Below are 14,055 nucleotides of genomic sequence, written 5' to 3' on the forward strand. Positions count from 1 at the left end.
TTGGGCTGGTTAAGCTCTCTTCATCTCACTTAGCCTCAGTTTCCTTAGCTGTTAAATGGAAATAACAGTAATCCTAGCCTCAGAGTTGTGAGTTACAAATGAAGCAGTGAAGGTGAAGTGACTCGAATATTGTTTTACTATTATATATAGAACATTTTCAATAATACTAGTCATTGTTATTTTATTTGGAGATATAAGGAAATGTACCTTATCTACCTAGGCTTCCCAGGTGGCTCAGTGGTAAAGAATCTGCCTGCCAGTGAAGGAGACGCAGGAGTTAATGGGATCAGTCCCTGGGTTGGGAAGATCCCCTGGGGTAGTAAGTGGCAACCCACTCCAGTATTTTTGCCTGTAGAGTCCCATGGACAGAGGAACCTGGCAGTCTGCAGTCCATGGGGTTGCAGAGAGTTGGACACGACAGAGCGTGCATAAGGAAATATACAGATAACTAATTTCACATTCCACCTTTCAAGTGTAGGTGATGTTTTAAGGTGATTTGCATTCATTGATCCTCTAAGCCTCTGATTTTTATGGGATGCTGAAAAGTCTTAGTATTATTTTAATTCAGAGGCATATTTTACACTTTTCTCAAAAGCAGATGATTTGTTTTAGGACATATGATACTGTTGAAAGGAATACGTATTTAATCTTTACTCAAATCTTGGATGTTTTTATGTATATTTGTATGAAAGCTTTGAGATGCCCTAAGAGGCCATTTTTTATTTTTAAAATTTTGTTCATTTATTTATTTTGGTTACACTATATCTCCATCGTTTTCTGTAGTCGCAGCGAACAGGCGCTACTCTTCATCGCAGTGCTCAGGCTTCTCATTGCTGCGGCTTCTCCTGTTGCAGAGCACAGGCTTTAGGCGCACGGGCTTCAATACTTGCAGCATGTGGCTCAGTAGCGGTGGCTTGTGGGCTGGTGAGCACAGGCTCAGTCGTGGCACAGGGACTTAGTTGCTTCGTAGTATGAGGGATCCTCCCGGACCAGGGACTGAACCTATGTTCCCTGCACTGGCAGGTGGATTCTTACCACGGCGCCACCAGGGAAGTCCAAGAGACCAGTGTTTATAAATCTCCCCGTAGCTTAAAAATAAAAAGCAGATCTAAATGCCCTTTTGTAGTGCCAATTTCCTTAAAGTGATAGTTTGGGCAACTGTAAAGTAAAAATGGTATCAGTATTATTGCTTACACTCTCCTTTCTCCCCTCTATTTAATCCATTTAATCTTTTCTTATTTTACACCATCCAGAATGTACAATGTTGAAAGAAATTTGTCTTTGTAGCTGAAGTTCTTTCATAGCAGGGTATTCTAATTATAGTAAAAGTTGGGGATAAATTGTTCAGCATAAACAGTTCAGTTCATAGACTTTCTGGAACAAATGCTTACGTATTTTTAGTTTTTATTTTTTGATACTTGAAGTGCACATCACTTTCAGATTTTCCTGATTTATAAAATGTTCAATTTTGGTTTTTTAATTATTTTTTTATAGCTTTATTAAAATAAAATTTATGGTCATAAAATTCACCCATTCGAAGGCTGCAATCCAATGATTCTATAACACATTTTTTGACTAGGGGATTTTTGCAGAAACTAATGCCTGTGGCTGGTGATTTGTTACGAAAGTGAATATTGAAATGTCTGTGGTCAATAACGTTGGGGTAACAAAAGATGTAGTAATACATCTCTGATCAATAATATGTTAAAAGAGTTATAGAATCATCACTGCAATTTGATTTCACATTTCCGTCACCCCAAGAAAGAATCCTTGTGCCCATCACCAGTCATTCCCCATACCTAACCCAGATCCAGGCAACCATTAATTTGCTTTGTTTCTGTGTATTTGCCTGTTTTGGATATTTCATATAAATGGAATCATACAATTTGTGACCTTTTGTGTTGGCTTCTTTCACTTAGCATAATTTTTTTTCACATAATGTTTTATGGTTCATCCATGTTGTATCATGTATCTATATTTCAGTCCTTTTTTAATTGCTTAGTAATGTTCTGTTGTATGGATGTGCCTTATTTTGTTTATTCATTCAGAATTGATGGACATTTGAGTTGTTTTCATGTCTTTAGTGTTATGAATAATACTGCTGTGAATGTTTGTGAGTAAGTTTTTGTGGGGACATTTATTTTAAGAAATTATTCACATATGTAGAAATAATGGTTCTCTGTTAATTCATGTATTTTTAATTTTGATTGTATTATGTGACAGTATAGAGGAGAGAAGCCCTGTGCAGGGTTTTAGGAGTCTGGGTTTCATGTTATTACTCAATGTGCTGTTCAGTGTTAGAACAGTGAATCTATGTTTATAGATCTCAGTTTCTGCTCTAGATTGAATTTTTGTATCCTTCCCAAAATTCATATGTTGAAAACTAATCGCCAGTGCGATAGTATTTGGGTAGGCCTGGAAAATCCCGTGGACGGTGGAGCCTGATTGGCTGCAGTCCATGGGGTTGCTAAGAGTCAGACACAACTGAGCGACTTCACTTCACTTTACTTTTTAGAAGGTGATTAGTACACTTCTAAGAGAAACCCCTGGGAGCTCCCTTGCCCTCCTACCAAGTAAGGACGTAGAGGATGGCCCCCCAAGAACCAGGAAGGGGCCCTCATCAGACACTGGATCTATCTGTGCCTTGATCTTGGACTTCTCAGACTCTAGAACCATGGGAGATAAATTTATTTATAAGCACCCACGTTAGGGTATTTTTGTTTTAGCAGCCTGAATGAAACTGTGAAAAATAAATTTCTGTTGTTTATAAGCCATTCAATCTATGATATTTCTGTTATAACAGCCCGCGTGTACTAAGACAGTTTCCTTATCAGTAAGGTGAAAAAGTTGAAGTAGATGCCCTCTATTGTTCTAATCACTGGTTCTGAATCTATTTTTAGTTTTTGTCTGACCTTGGGCAAATTACTTAATTTCTCTGTGCCTCAGTCTCATCAGAAAAAATGGGGATATTAATGTAATTATGGCTTCCCTGGTGGCTCAGAAGGTAAAGAATGTACCTGCAATGCATATAATTATGTTGTTTTGAGGGGGAAATTATGTTCTTGAAACTTGAAAAAAATGCCAAGATGTGTTAAGCTACTTGGAATATGTTTGTTCCCGTTTTAGTATGTTGTACCAAGAAGGCCTCAGTGGGAATGCTTTGGCTGTGGCCTCTGTGGAGAATCAGTGGTAGAAAGCTAAATAGTAGCTGGTGGAGGAAGGAAAATTGAGCTGTTAATAATAGATGCCATTGAGTGCTTACCATTCTAGAGTATACTAAACACTGCACATGTATTAGCTCACCGAATCCTGGGTCTGATGAGTTAGATTCAGTGACTATGCCCATGAAAGAAAAGTTAAGAAATTGTCCAGACCACCTAGCTAGTAAGTGGCTCCTCCTAGTCACACCCTTGCCCTGGGGCATGATGTTTATCACTGCACCAGACCGCCTTTCTGAGAGAACACCTCCCAGGGACAGAGTCCCATGGCAGAAAGGTGTTCAGTGGGGGAGGACTCTGCTTGGGAAAGATACCTAGTATTGCTAGCAGGCCTTCTGAGGGAAAAAGAGGTGCTCATCTTGTACGTAGTTTTCCATATGTCTTGAGTTACTTGGCTGCATGTATAACTGTGATGTGACTGTTTAGTTACTGAACAAGTTAAGGGATTTGCAGTATGGTCAGTATTGTTTTTGTGTTTCTGGCTCAAAAATACATTGTTATGTTTTTTTTTTAATGGACTTTTTGTCTGATGGAAAATAACTTTCACATGTTCCACTGGCTTCTTTCTACTTGGGTAATGCCATAATAATTTCCATTTTGTGAATAGTTTTCCATATCTTTAGTTAACTTAGGTTTTTTAAACTTTTGTTTTGTACTATTACACATTTTTAACTTTTTTCCAGTGTGCTGTTTGATGTACCAAATATTTTCATTATATAAACAAAAATTAGGAACCGGATGATACTTTTATTCAGTCTGTTAGACAATTATATGTCTGAATTAGATTTAAAAGCCTGATATTATCTCAATGAAAAGTATGTATGTCTTTGCTGAGTATAGAGTAGGAACACTTCTTTCTAGGATAAAGGTCAGTAGAGAACAGATTTAATGATGACCCAGAGAAATTTTGAGATAAAGAGAGGATGGGATCTAGAAATATGATTATGAGTTTGTTATCACGTGCTTCCCCTGATGATTGAGACAGACCTGTTCCGCAGCAGGTGGACTCGGTGGGCACATCCATTGCCCTGGGGAAGGAAGTGGTGCAGGCTTCTTGGAGCTCAGTGTGATACTCAGATGCAAAAGCTGTGCATGAAGAGAGTTCACTTCAGAGAGCTCTCGTATCAGGTAAAGACTCTCTAGCCATGGGGTACTCTAGAGCTGGGGATGCCAGAAATGTCTTTACTGGAATTCCATCAGCCTCATTCACTTCTCTAAAGTAGTATTCCTTTTGCTGCCCTGGTTTTGGCGAGGAAGGATTTACTTATAAATTAACACAGATAGGAAAAGCCAAAAATTTGAAAAAGTCATACAATAAAGGACCTTCTGAAGCTGAACCTTCAAAAAATGAAGGTTTGCAGTTGCTAAGGACTTGGTAGACTAGCTCAAGAGGTGAGGAAGTCCTTAAAGAACTGAGTTCCCTTTTGCTTTTGAACATACGCATGTCTGGCTCCTGAGGAGAAGGGGCAGCAAGGGTGATGATGTAGGGGTACTTGCTTGTATTGTTTTTGAAAAGGGTTTTTAAGTGGCAGAATGTCATTACCATTAGCTTTAAATTTTTTTTAAAATTAATTTTATTTTATTTTTAAACCTTACATAATTGTATTAGTTTTGCCAAATATCAAAATGAATCCGCCACAGGTATACATGTGTTCCCCATCCTGAACCCTCCTCCCTCCTCCCTCCCCATACCATCCCTCTGGGTCGTCCCAGTGCACCAGCCCCAAGCCTCCAGCATCGTGCATTGAACCTGGACTGGCATCTCGTTTCATACATGACATTTCACATGTTTCAATGCCATTCTCCCAAATCTTCCCACCCTCTCCCTCTCCCACAGAGTCCATAAGCCTGTTCTATACATCAGTGTCTCTTTTGCTGTCTCGTATACAGGGTTATCGTTACCATCTTTCTAAATTCCATATATATGCGTTAGTATACTGTATTAGTGTTTTTTTTTTTTTTTTTGACATTTAAATGCAGTGTAGGACTTCTCATGTCCCATTGGACCTTTTCTGTAGAATTTTCTTGTCTTTTAAAGTAGGTTATGTTTTCATGGGAAACTTGGAACTTTTTCTGTTTCCTTTATCCCTTTCTTCTTTTCTTCCTCCCTCATGGAATAAACTCGGTCCTGACCCATCTGTAAAAATGGTGTCAAACGAGGATACTTCAGGTTTCAATTTTATTTAGAAGAATTACTGTTTTGGGTAGATCTGTACTGTTGTGAAAGTTAAGCATTTTATCATTTTCATTTGAAGTCTATCCCAAAAGCTTGGTTTTCTTTCAGAATTGTCAATGTTATTGTAAACCCAGATTAATCATCATACATTGGCACCTACAGTAACAAAAATGACACACATTTTTAACTGTTGATCTGCTTTATTGATATATTTTTGTAAAGTTGAGTGATGCTTCCTTCTGCCTAATTTTACATATGGATATGTGGGCGATGTGCCCAGCTGGGCAATACTTAGTACTTCTGTGCGTGCTTACTTGTCTTCATCTAAGGTTGCTGTTGCTCTGTAACACTAGTTGAAAGTGTTTGTAATCTGAATTTAAGGACAACTGTAGTATTTCTTCTGGAAATAGAAGGCGAAGGGAGCGAGCCTGCATTCTGATTTTGCTCATTGCCATTATGTGTCTACATGATGTAGACTCATTAGAGATGATTTAGTTAGCCTTCGGCTATCCTAATGGGTTTTCACTGGTTGTTAAAAATGCTCTTCGAAGAATAACTAAATTTTCCAAATAAACTGGTTGATTTATACTCATTGAAAGAGGAGTTCCAGTGCACCCATTCATATCATCAGTTACAATCTCTTATGAAGTGTAGTTTGCCCAGTCTTGATTAAAAGGCCCGAAATGCTCTTTGACTGCTGCTTAACACATCCTCTGCTGCCCTCTAACGGCTGCCCATTGGTAGAACCCATCGTGGTCCCCCTTAGCATCATAGACCTGCCTTTCTCCAGCATCTGGTGATTATGTAGCTGCTGGCTCCCTGGGAAACTGTCCCAGTAGAAGAAGCTGAAGGAGCTGCTTTGAAGGAAAAGTGTGCACGTGTGATCTGTGATCACACCACGAGGTGTGGATGGTCAGGTAGCTGTGATGATGTTAGGACTCCTAGGGTGTGTGTCTCACTTTACTGTTAGTCACATACGTTTGTTCATTTGCTAAGTCACTTCAGTCATGTCCGACTCTGTGTGACCCTATAGACGGCAGCCCACCAGGCCCCACCGTCCCTGGGATTCTCCAGGCAAGAACACTGGAGTGGGTTGCCATTTCCTCCTCCAGTGCATGAAAGTGAAAAGTGAAAGGGAAGTCGCTCAGTCATGCCCGACTCTTAGCGACCCCATAGACTGCAGCCTACCAGGCTCCTCCGCCCATGGGATTTTCCAGGCAAGAGTACTGGAGTGGGGTGCCATTGCCTTCTCCATGATTCACTCTAGTAGATGCTTATTGTAGATTTGTTAAATGAGTGAATGAGTGAATAAATAAATATGAAAATAAATAGGACAAGTCTCTCCTTTGGGGAGGCAAAATATCACTTTAACTACTTAGTTGCCCCAGCTTTCCTTTTTTTTTTTTTTTTTTACCTCTTCAAGATCTTGAGAAAGATGTTCAAACTAGAAGACATATACAAATTTCCATTGAAACCTAGTCTCTTTATATTTTTCAGAATTTCTCAGAATTCATCATTTCTAACTGTAGACAGGCTGTTTTCAGATAGGATTTATTTTGCACTCAGGAATGAGAATTTACTTTGATATTTCTTGCTTTTGGTTGGTGGCAACATGCAGTCATGGTTGCACATTTTCCTATGTATTCACCACTCTCCAAGGCATCTCACCTGCTATGAACTGGCTTTCTGCTTCCTTTATGAATAATAAATTGTGACTTAATTTATCCAGATTGTTTTAAATACCATATATGAAATATGACATGTTTGTCTTAAGCACTTTGTGAATTGTTGAATTTTTTGCTATTTTTTTTAGCCTGCTTCACTTGGCAAGTTTTTTAAAAAAACTTACTTTCCTTGCTACTTTCCATTAACTCATATCAGGTATATGCCTGTCATTGACTTCATTCCTTGTTACAGAAATATTTCACTCAGATATGTTTAGGTTCACTAAGTTTCTAGTGAAAAATCAGTGATCTGGATCTACCCACTGGAGAAAAGTAGGAGCAGATACCCCATATTTAACACTTACTGTGGTGATAGCAGTGGACAGTGATATTTTGCAGGATTTTCTCTTTATTTTGTTTTGTGTTGCATTAATAACCTGAACAATCTTTTTGGCCAACCCAATATGTTAACTATTTTATGAACTATATATAAGATAACTATAGATAGGCAGATTTAGGGTTTTTTTTTGTTTGTTTATGATGACTGTGCTAAGGACTTGAAAAATCTTAAATGACTTCTGTAAAATTAAATTTAATTGGAACTAGTAGTACAGTAATCATGACTTTTCATTACCCACCTCTTTTATGATAACAATGAAAGATTGATGGAAAGGAGACTCTAGAAGGGAGGAATATATAAAAAGTAAACATTACAGCTTTCATCTCTTTGACTGCTTCACATTTTATTCGTCAGTTTGATCTTGGCCCACACATCCAAAACCTACATTTCTCATTAGATTACTTTTTCATCACTTTCAAGATGTTCTTTAGAGAAAAAGGCTGTTGGATTAAACGAAAATCAGTATTTTGCCATGCTGAGATGGTTTTGTGAAGTCATGGAAAGTGTAGATACTACATCTATGTCTCAGGAGAGTGATGAAATGTACTATTGCTTCTGGATATTACAGTTTTCCAAGATAAATCTATACCAGAGATTGAACCATCTCCCTTTTGTGCTTTAAGTATGTGGAGAACACAGTGGTGCAAAATTTTGCACTTATTGGCATAAAATTGATAACCTGACTTGCAAAGCTCACATAACACAGATTTACTCAAAGGGTCACCTTCAGCTATTATTTCTTATGCCTTAAGAATTCCAGATATTCTTTTTTTCTTGGGTACTGATTAATTGATATTTTAAAGCTTTATGTATTTATCTCTGACTGTGCTGCATCTTCGTTGCTGCATGTGGGCTTTCTCTGGTTGGGGTGAGTGGGGCCATTCTCTAGTTGTTGCAGGCGGCTTCCCGGCGCAGTGGTTTCTCTTGTTTCGGAAAATGGGCTTTAGGCACGTGGGCTCAGTAGTTGTGGCTCATAGGCTCTAGAGTGCTGGCTCATGAGCTGTGGTGCACGGGCTTAGTTGTCCCACAGCATGTGGGATCTTCCTGGACCAAGGACTGAACCCGTGTCCCCTTCATTGACAGGCAGATTCTTTACCACTGAGCCACCAGGGAAGCCCTGATTTGTTGAGCTTTAGTGTGAGAAGGCTTAAAACGTCAGTGTTCATTCAGAATAGATAACAGCAGATTGTTGGGGGGGAACCCACAAAGAGCAATCGGTGGCATTGAGTGATTGCATATATGACCTACCAGACTGTAAGCTGCAGTTTTGCTTCCTGTACCGGTCAAGTTTCTCCATTGACTCAAAGAGAAGTCTGCTTTGATAACTTAAGCAGAAATGGATTTATTAGGAGAATGCTGTATAACTCACAGAATTTATGAGGCTCAGAAAAGTAGGAAGGACCCAAAGGTAGTTGAGAAGTTGTCTGTGCTTATCCCATAGGGAAAGTCTGGTTAGGAAGCCAGTTCTGTTGATACTTCTGTGACAAAAGTTGCTCCTGTAACTTCATTACTCCCTCATGTTTGAAATTCCTTTGTGAGGGCATCCCACTGACAGCCTCAATCAGCAGTTCTCTTTTTTCTAGGTTTCAGGGTGTCTGTGTGTTCAAAATTATTTTTTAAATAATTTTTAGTACGTCTTAATAATGGCCTTTCACTGCATTGACATTTGCACTGATGATACAAAAGCTAGACTCCATCTTGTTCACTTGGCCAAATGTCACTGGATATTTTCAGGCCTGTTTTATTGGTAAGGTGATGATGTGATATGAGAACAGTGTTACTGGAACCAGATTCCCAGGGTGTGAGTCCTAACATCTCCACTTAACTAGGTTTCAGATGTTGGGCCACATTTAACTTCTCTTAACTCCAGTTTACTTTTCTGTAAAATGGGATTAATAATAGTACTTACCTTACAGAAATGTGAGGAGTAATCAAGTTAATACAAGTGAATTAGAACAGTGTATGCCTTGTAATAACCACTTGCTAAATGTTAGCATTCATAATCATTATTATCCAATGTTCACATCTGATCTTTGACAAGCTGGTCACAAGAGAAAGGAGCTTAGACATGAGCCTGAGCTGTCTGGTTCTTGTAGAGCTGAAGAAAAGCCTCATCAGATCAAGATACTGATCTAGAAACATGAAGTGCTACTATTTTAGGTTAAAAATGTAAAACATGAACTTTTCCCTCATTCTTCCTACTATTTGTATGTTAGCCTGGGCTGATGTAGAACAAAAATGAATGGCCAAATTGCAAACAAATATTCAAGGATAAAACTTGAAGAGAACATATCATGTTACTTTAACAACATGTTTTCTTTTGTAGGCAGGTGCCAATAGTAGTGACTTTTTTTTTTTAGTTGTATATGCAAAAGCTGTAAAATACTATTTCTTTTCAAAAGACAACATTTTTTTCAGGGCAAGGCTGTGAATTGAATTTTTAGCTTTAGCTGAAAGCACAGAGCTTGAAATGGAATAGGTTTATAGCAAGTATTTGTTAAATAAGTAATGTTTTGGTTTTCCAGTACTTATAAAAGTTACATTTACACAATATTATAGTCTTTTAAGTGTGCAGTAACATGTCCAGAAAAAAAATGTATGTGCCTTAATTAAAAATATTTTATTGCTGAAAATGGCTAACCATCATCTGAGCCTTCAGCGAACTGTAATCTTTTTGCAGTGGTAACATCAAAGATCACTGATCACAGACCACCATTATAAATTAGTAATAGTGAGAAATAATAGTAATGGCGAGAAAATTTAGTAATAGTGAGAAACTTTGAAATGTTGCAGGAATTGCCAAAATGTGACACAGCAGTCAGGAAACAAGCAAATCTTGTGGAAAAATGGCATCAATAGACTTGCTTAATTACAGGGTTACCACAAGCGTTCAATTTGTAAAAAAATACAATAAAGTGAAGCATAGTAAAAATGTATGCCTGTATATATAATTATTGCTATGCAGTTGACATTTAACTTTCTGTGTTTTCAGAGAGGAAAATTTATTGGAGGAAGTTTCCTGGAGTAAAATGGAGGCCTCAGTGATATTACCCATTCTGAAGAAAAAACTAGCTTTCCTTTCAGGTATGTTTCTTCTTAAAATTGGAAGTGTTTGATGTATAAACTTGCTTAATCTTTTTCTTTGATAATGCAAAACTCCGCTTCCTTTTTCTAGGAGAGTTCTGTTTTAAAGGTATTTCTGAGATACCTGTTACTCAGAATGGATAGCAGTGCAAGCCAGCTCTGTCACTTTGGGTGCTTGGCAGGCCAGTTTTTATTCTCTTCTTTAATTTGATTAAAATGACCTCTATAAGGCAGATATCATGATGTCTCACTTCTCATATGAAAAATGAAATAATTAATACAGGCTGAGAATAATTGACTAGCCAGCATCTGACTTACTGTTTCTGAAAGACAGAGTAATTCATTTTTGTGATATCCTCTGTCCTAGCTTTTATCTTCCATCTTTCTAGGAAGAAGAGTTATGAAATATGTTACATGGTTTTCTCTTTTCACTACTTGAACTTGGTTTATACAGGCTTGAGTTTACCTTCAGTTATTAACCCAAAGGCTGCATCAACAAAGAAGAGACAGAGAGAAGCTTTGAGATGTTTTACTAGTGTGAAGGCAGTGGTAACACTGGGTGTAGCAACTTCATGGAATTTTGGATCATTGAGTAAATTTGCACGTGCTGTAGAATAGGTACTGTGGCCCACCTGTTGAAGATTAGTTAAATTATTTTATTTTGTTTTTTCTGTCTTATTCTCTTTAGGTTCTATCAGAATTGTCTTGATACTGAGACTACGATGTCCTTTTTCTATGTATATTGTATCTCTGTGATTGGCATGTTTTTCTAGTGTATGTTATAAAGGACAAAGATACTGAATTTCATTAGTAATATTGCTTCTCTAATATGTGTTTCTTTTTTAAAAAAATAAACTTCCCCCCTTATCAGTTGACACGTAGATGTTTTCTACATTTTTTTTAATGATATTAATGGTGTTGTAGGAAGCATTCTTAACAGTTTGTGAGTCTTGTGCAAGTTCAGCAGTATAAATTCCTCCAAGTGGAAGTATTAAAGAGAATTTACATTTAAATTTGTGTTATATCTCGTCAGATTGCCCTTTAAGAATATTGTTTCAATTGTTATTTCTTTTCTCCCATTAATGTATGAAAATAGAATAGACCCACAGACGTAAAAATAGATCCACAGATGTAAAAAACAAACTTGCAGTTACCAAAAGAGAAAGGGGAGGGAGAAGTTTGAAATTTGGAATTAACAGATACACACTACTATGTATGAAATACATAAAGACAAGCTCCTACTGTGTGGCCCAGGGAACTATATTCAATATTTTAAAATAACCGTACTCTTGCCTGGAAAATCCCATGGACGGAGGAGCCTAGTGGGCTGCCGTCCATGGGGTCGCTAGGAGTCCGACACGACTGAGCGACTTCACTTTCACTTTTCATTTTCATGCATTGGAGAAGGAAATGGCAACCCACTGCAGTGTTTTTGCCTGGAGAATCCCAAGGACGGCAGAGCCTGGTGGGCTGCCGTCCATGGGGTTGCACAGAGTCGGACACAACTGAAGCGACTTCACTTTCACTGTTCACTTTCATGCATTGGAGAAGGAAATGGCAACCCACTCCAGTGTTCTTGCCTGGAGAATCCCAGGGACGTGGGAGCCTGGTGGGCTGCCATCTATGGGGTTTCACAGAGTCGGACACGACTGAAGCGACTTAGCAGCAGCATACGGGAAAATAATCTGAAAGAGAATAGATATATATGTATATAACTAAATCACTTGGCTGTGTGTCTAAAACACTGTACATCAACTATATTTAAATTTAAAAAATGCTTATTTGCCCATACTGTTGCAAAAAAAAAAAATCTTTGTCAGTGATATTTTTGCATTCTTATTACACTTGTCTCTGCAGCATTTGACCCTGGCTACCATACCCAACATGCAAGGATTTTTCTTCTTGGCATCTGCCTTCTTTTGTATTTACACTGGTGATTATTTTATTGTCTCTTAGTGAAAGCTGAGGGCATAAGGTTAAATGTAGTGCTAAATGTTAGACCTGTCGTCTGCAGGCAATTTCACAGTGGTTTAGAGTGCTGCACTTCAGATATGAAACTTTTTACAGATTTGGTTTAATGTAGGGATAAAGCTTAGCGGTTTTTGAGGAGCAGATGAAACTTTTCTGATCCCAGTCCCTCTTTCCTGACTTTCTCTGCTGCTTCTGCTGCTAAGTCACTTCAGTCGTGTCCGACTCTGCGGCCCCGTAGACGGCAGCCCACCAGGCTCCCCCATCCCTGGGATTCTCCAGGCAAGAACACTGGAGTGGGTTGCCATTTCCTTCTCCAATGCATGAAAGTGAAAAGTGAAAGTGAAGTCGCTTAGTCGTGTCTGACTCCTAGCAACCCCATGGACTGCAGCCTACCAGGCTCCTCCATCCATGGGATTTCCAGGCAAGAGTACTGGAGTGGGGTGCCATTGCTACTGACTGTTAATTACTTCAGTCAGTAATATTCAAGCTTTTTGAATAATAGACAAAAACTTTTCAAACCAACAAAGTCCTTCAGGGAATACAGTTTGAAAACTATGGGTGCAGTTCTTTAAAAAAAAAAAAAAAGAAAAGAAAAAAACTGAACAAAAAACATATTCTAAACAAAAAACATTTGCAGTAAGGCACTATTGATTATCTATTAAGTTAACCATTTGAAATTGCCATTTATTGAGATTGAACAAAGTACTTGAATATCAGTAATTTATATGGTTAACCTGATAAAAGATCGTTTATGGTTTGTACTTCGTAAATTGTATCCATGTTATTCATAGGATGGAGAAGGAAATGGCAGCCCACTCCAGTATTCCTGCTGGAGAATTCCATGGTCAGAGGATCCTGGCAGACTACAGTCCACGGGGTTGCAAAGACATAGGGTCAGACATGACTGAGCTACTAACACTACACTTTATTCCTAGGAACCATTTTTTTGTTTTTTTCATTTCACTTCTTTCAGTTTTTAGTGAAAGAGATCATATGAAATTGTTTCCTTTAGTATTTACTGGCTTTTACATTTCTAAAATTGTCATAAATGTCAGTTGGGTTAAAAGATGGACTTCAGTGTGAAAACCAGTCATGTGGGGAGCTTTGAAAGAAGCTATGTGTATATAAACTACTAGTTATGTTTTCATGTTTATGGAAATCAATGAGGACGTGAACATCTATGAAATGCACATACACTCCACTTCCTGGCTTTCAGGCTTCTGTAAGCAGGTCCCGTACACTCTTCTCAGCTGGACAGCGCTTTCCCTTTATTGCCTCATGAACAGAGAATCCTATATGACCTTTGTGAGTTACCTCAGATCATTCCTTGTTACAGAATGCTCGTTTGGCTAGGTTTATAAATTCTATCCATTTTTCTTAAGTTTTTAAACTTTTCTATGTACCTTTATACATTTATTATGGCTCTTATGTTCTCCAATTTCTAAATCCCTATTTATAATATTTTATATTTTGTACAGCACAGCCCAGCAAGCTGTCATATTTCATACTATTATTTCTTATGACTTAAAGTTTTTCTTCCTA

At 38.1% G+C, this 14,055-nt stretch overlaps 1 protein-coding gene across 3 annotated transcripts in view; it reads left to right on the top strand.

The window, feature by feature from the left end:
- Positions 1 to 14,055, top strand: part of SESTD1 (SEC14 and spectrin domain containing 1) — a 151,066-nt gene that overhangs the window by 40,427 nt on the left and 96,584 nt on the right. For all 3 annotated transcript variants that reach the window (XM_061434098.1, XM_061434084.1, XM_061434092.1), the window contains exon 2: positions 10,451 to 10,542. In XM_061434098.1, coding sequence (XP_061290082.1) covers positions 10,488 to 10,542 — 55 coding nt within the window. In that variant the 5' untranslated portion in view covers positions 10,451 to 10,487. The remainder of the gene's footprint in view (positions 1 to 10,450; positions 10,543 to 14,055) is intronic.

The sequence above is a fragment of the Bos javanicus genome, chromosome 2, assembly GCF_032452875.1.
Source record: "Bos javanicus breed banteng chromosome 2, ARS-OSU_banteng_1.0, whole genome shotgun sequence".
NCBI classification, from domain to species: Eukaryota; Metazoa; Chordata; class Mammalia; order Artiodactyla; family Bovidae; genus Bos; species Bos javanicus.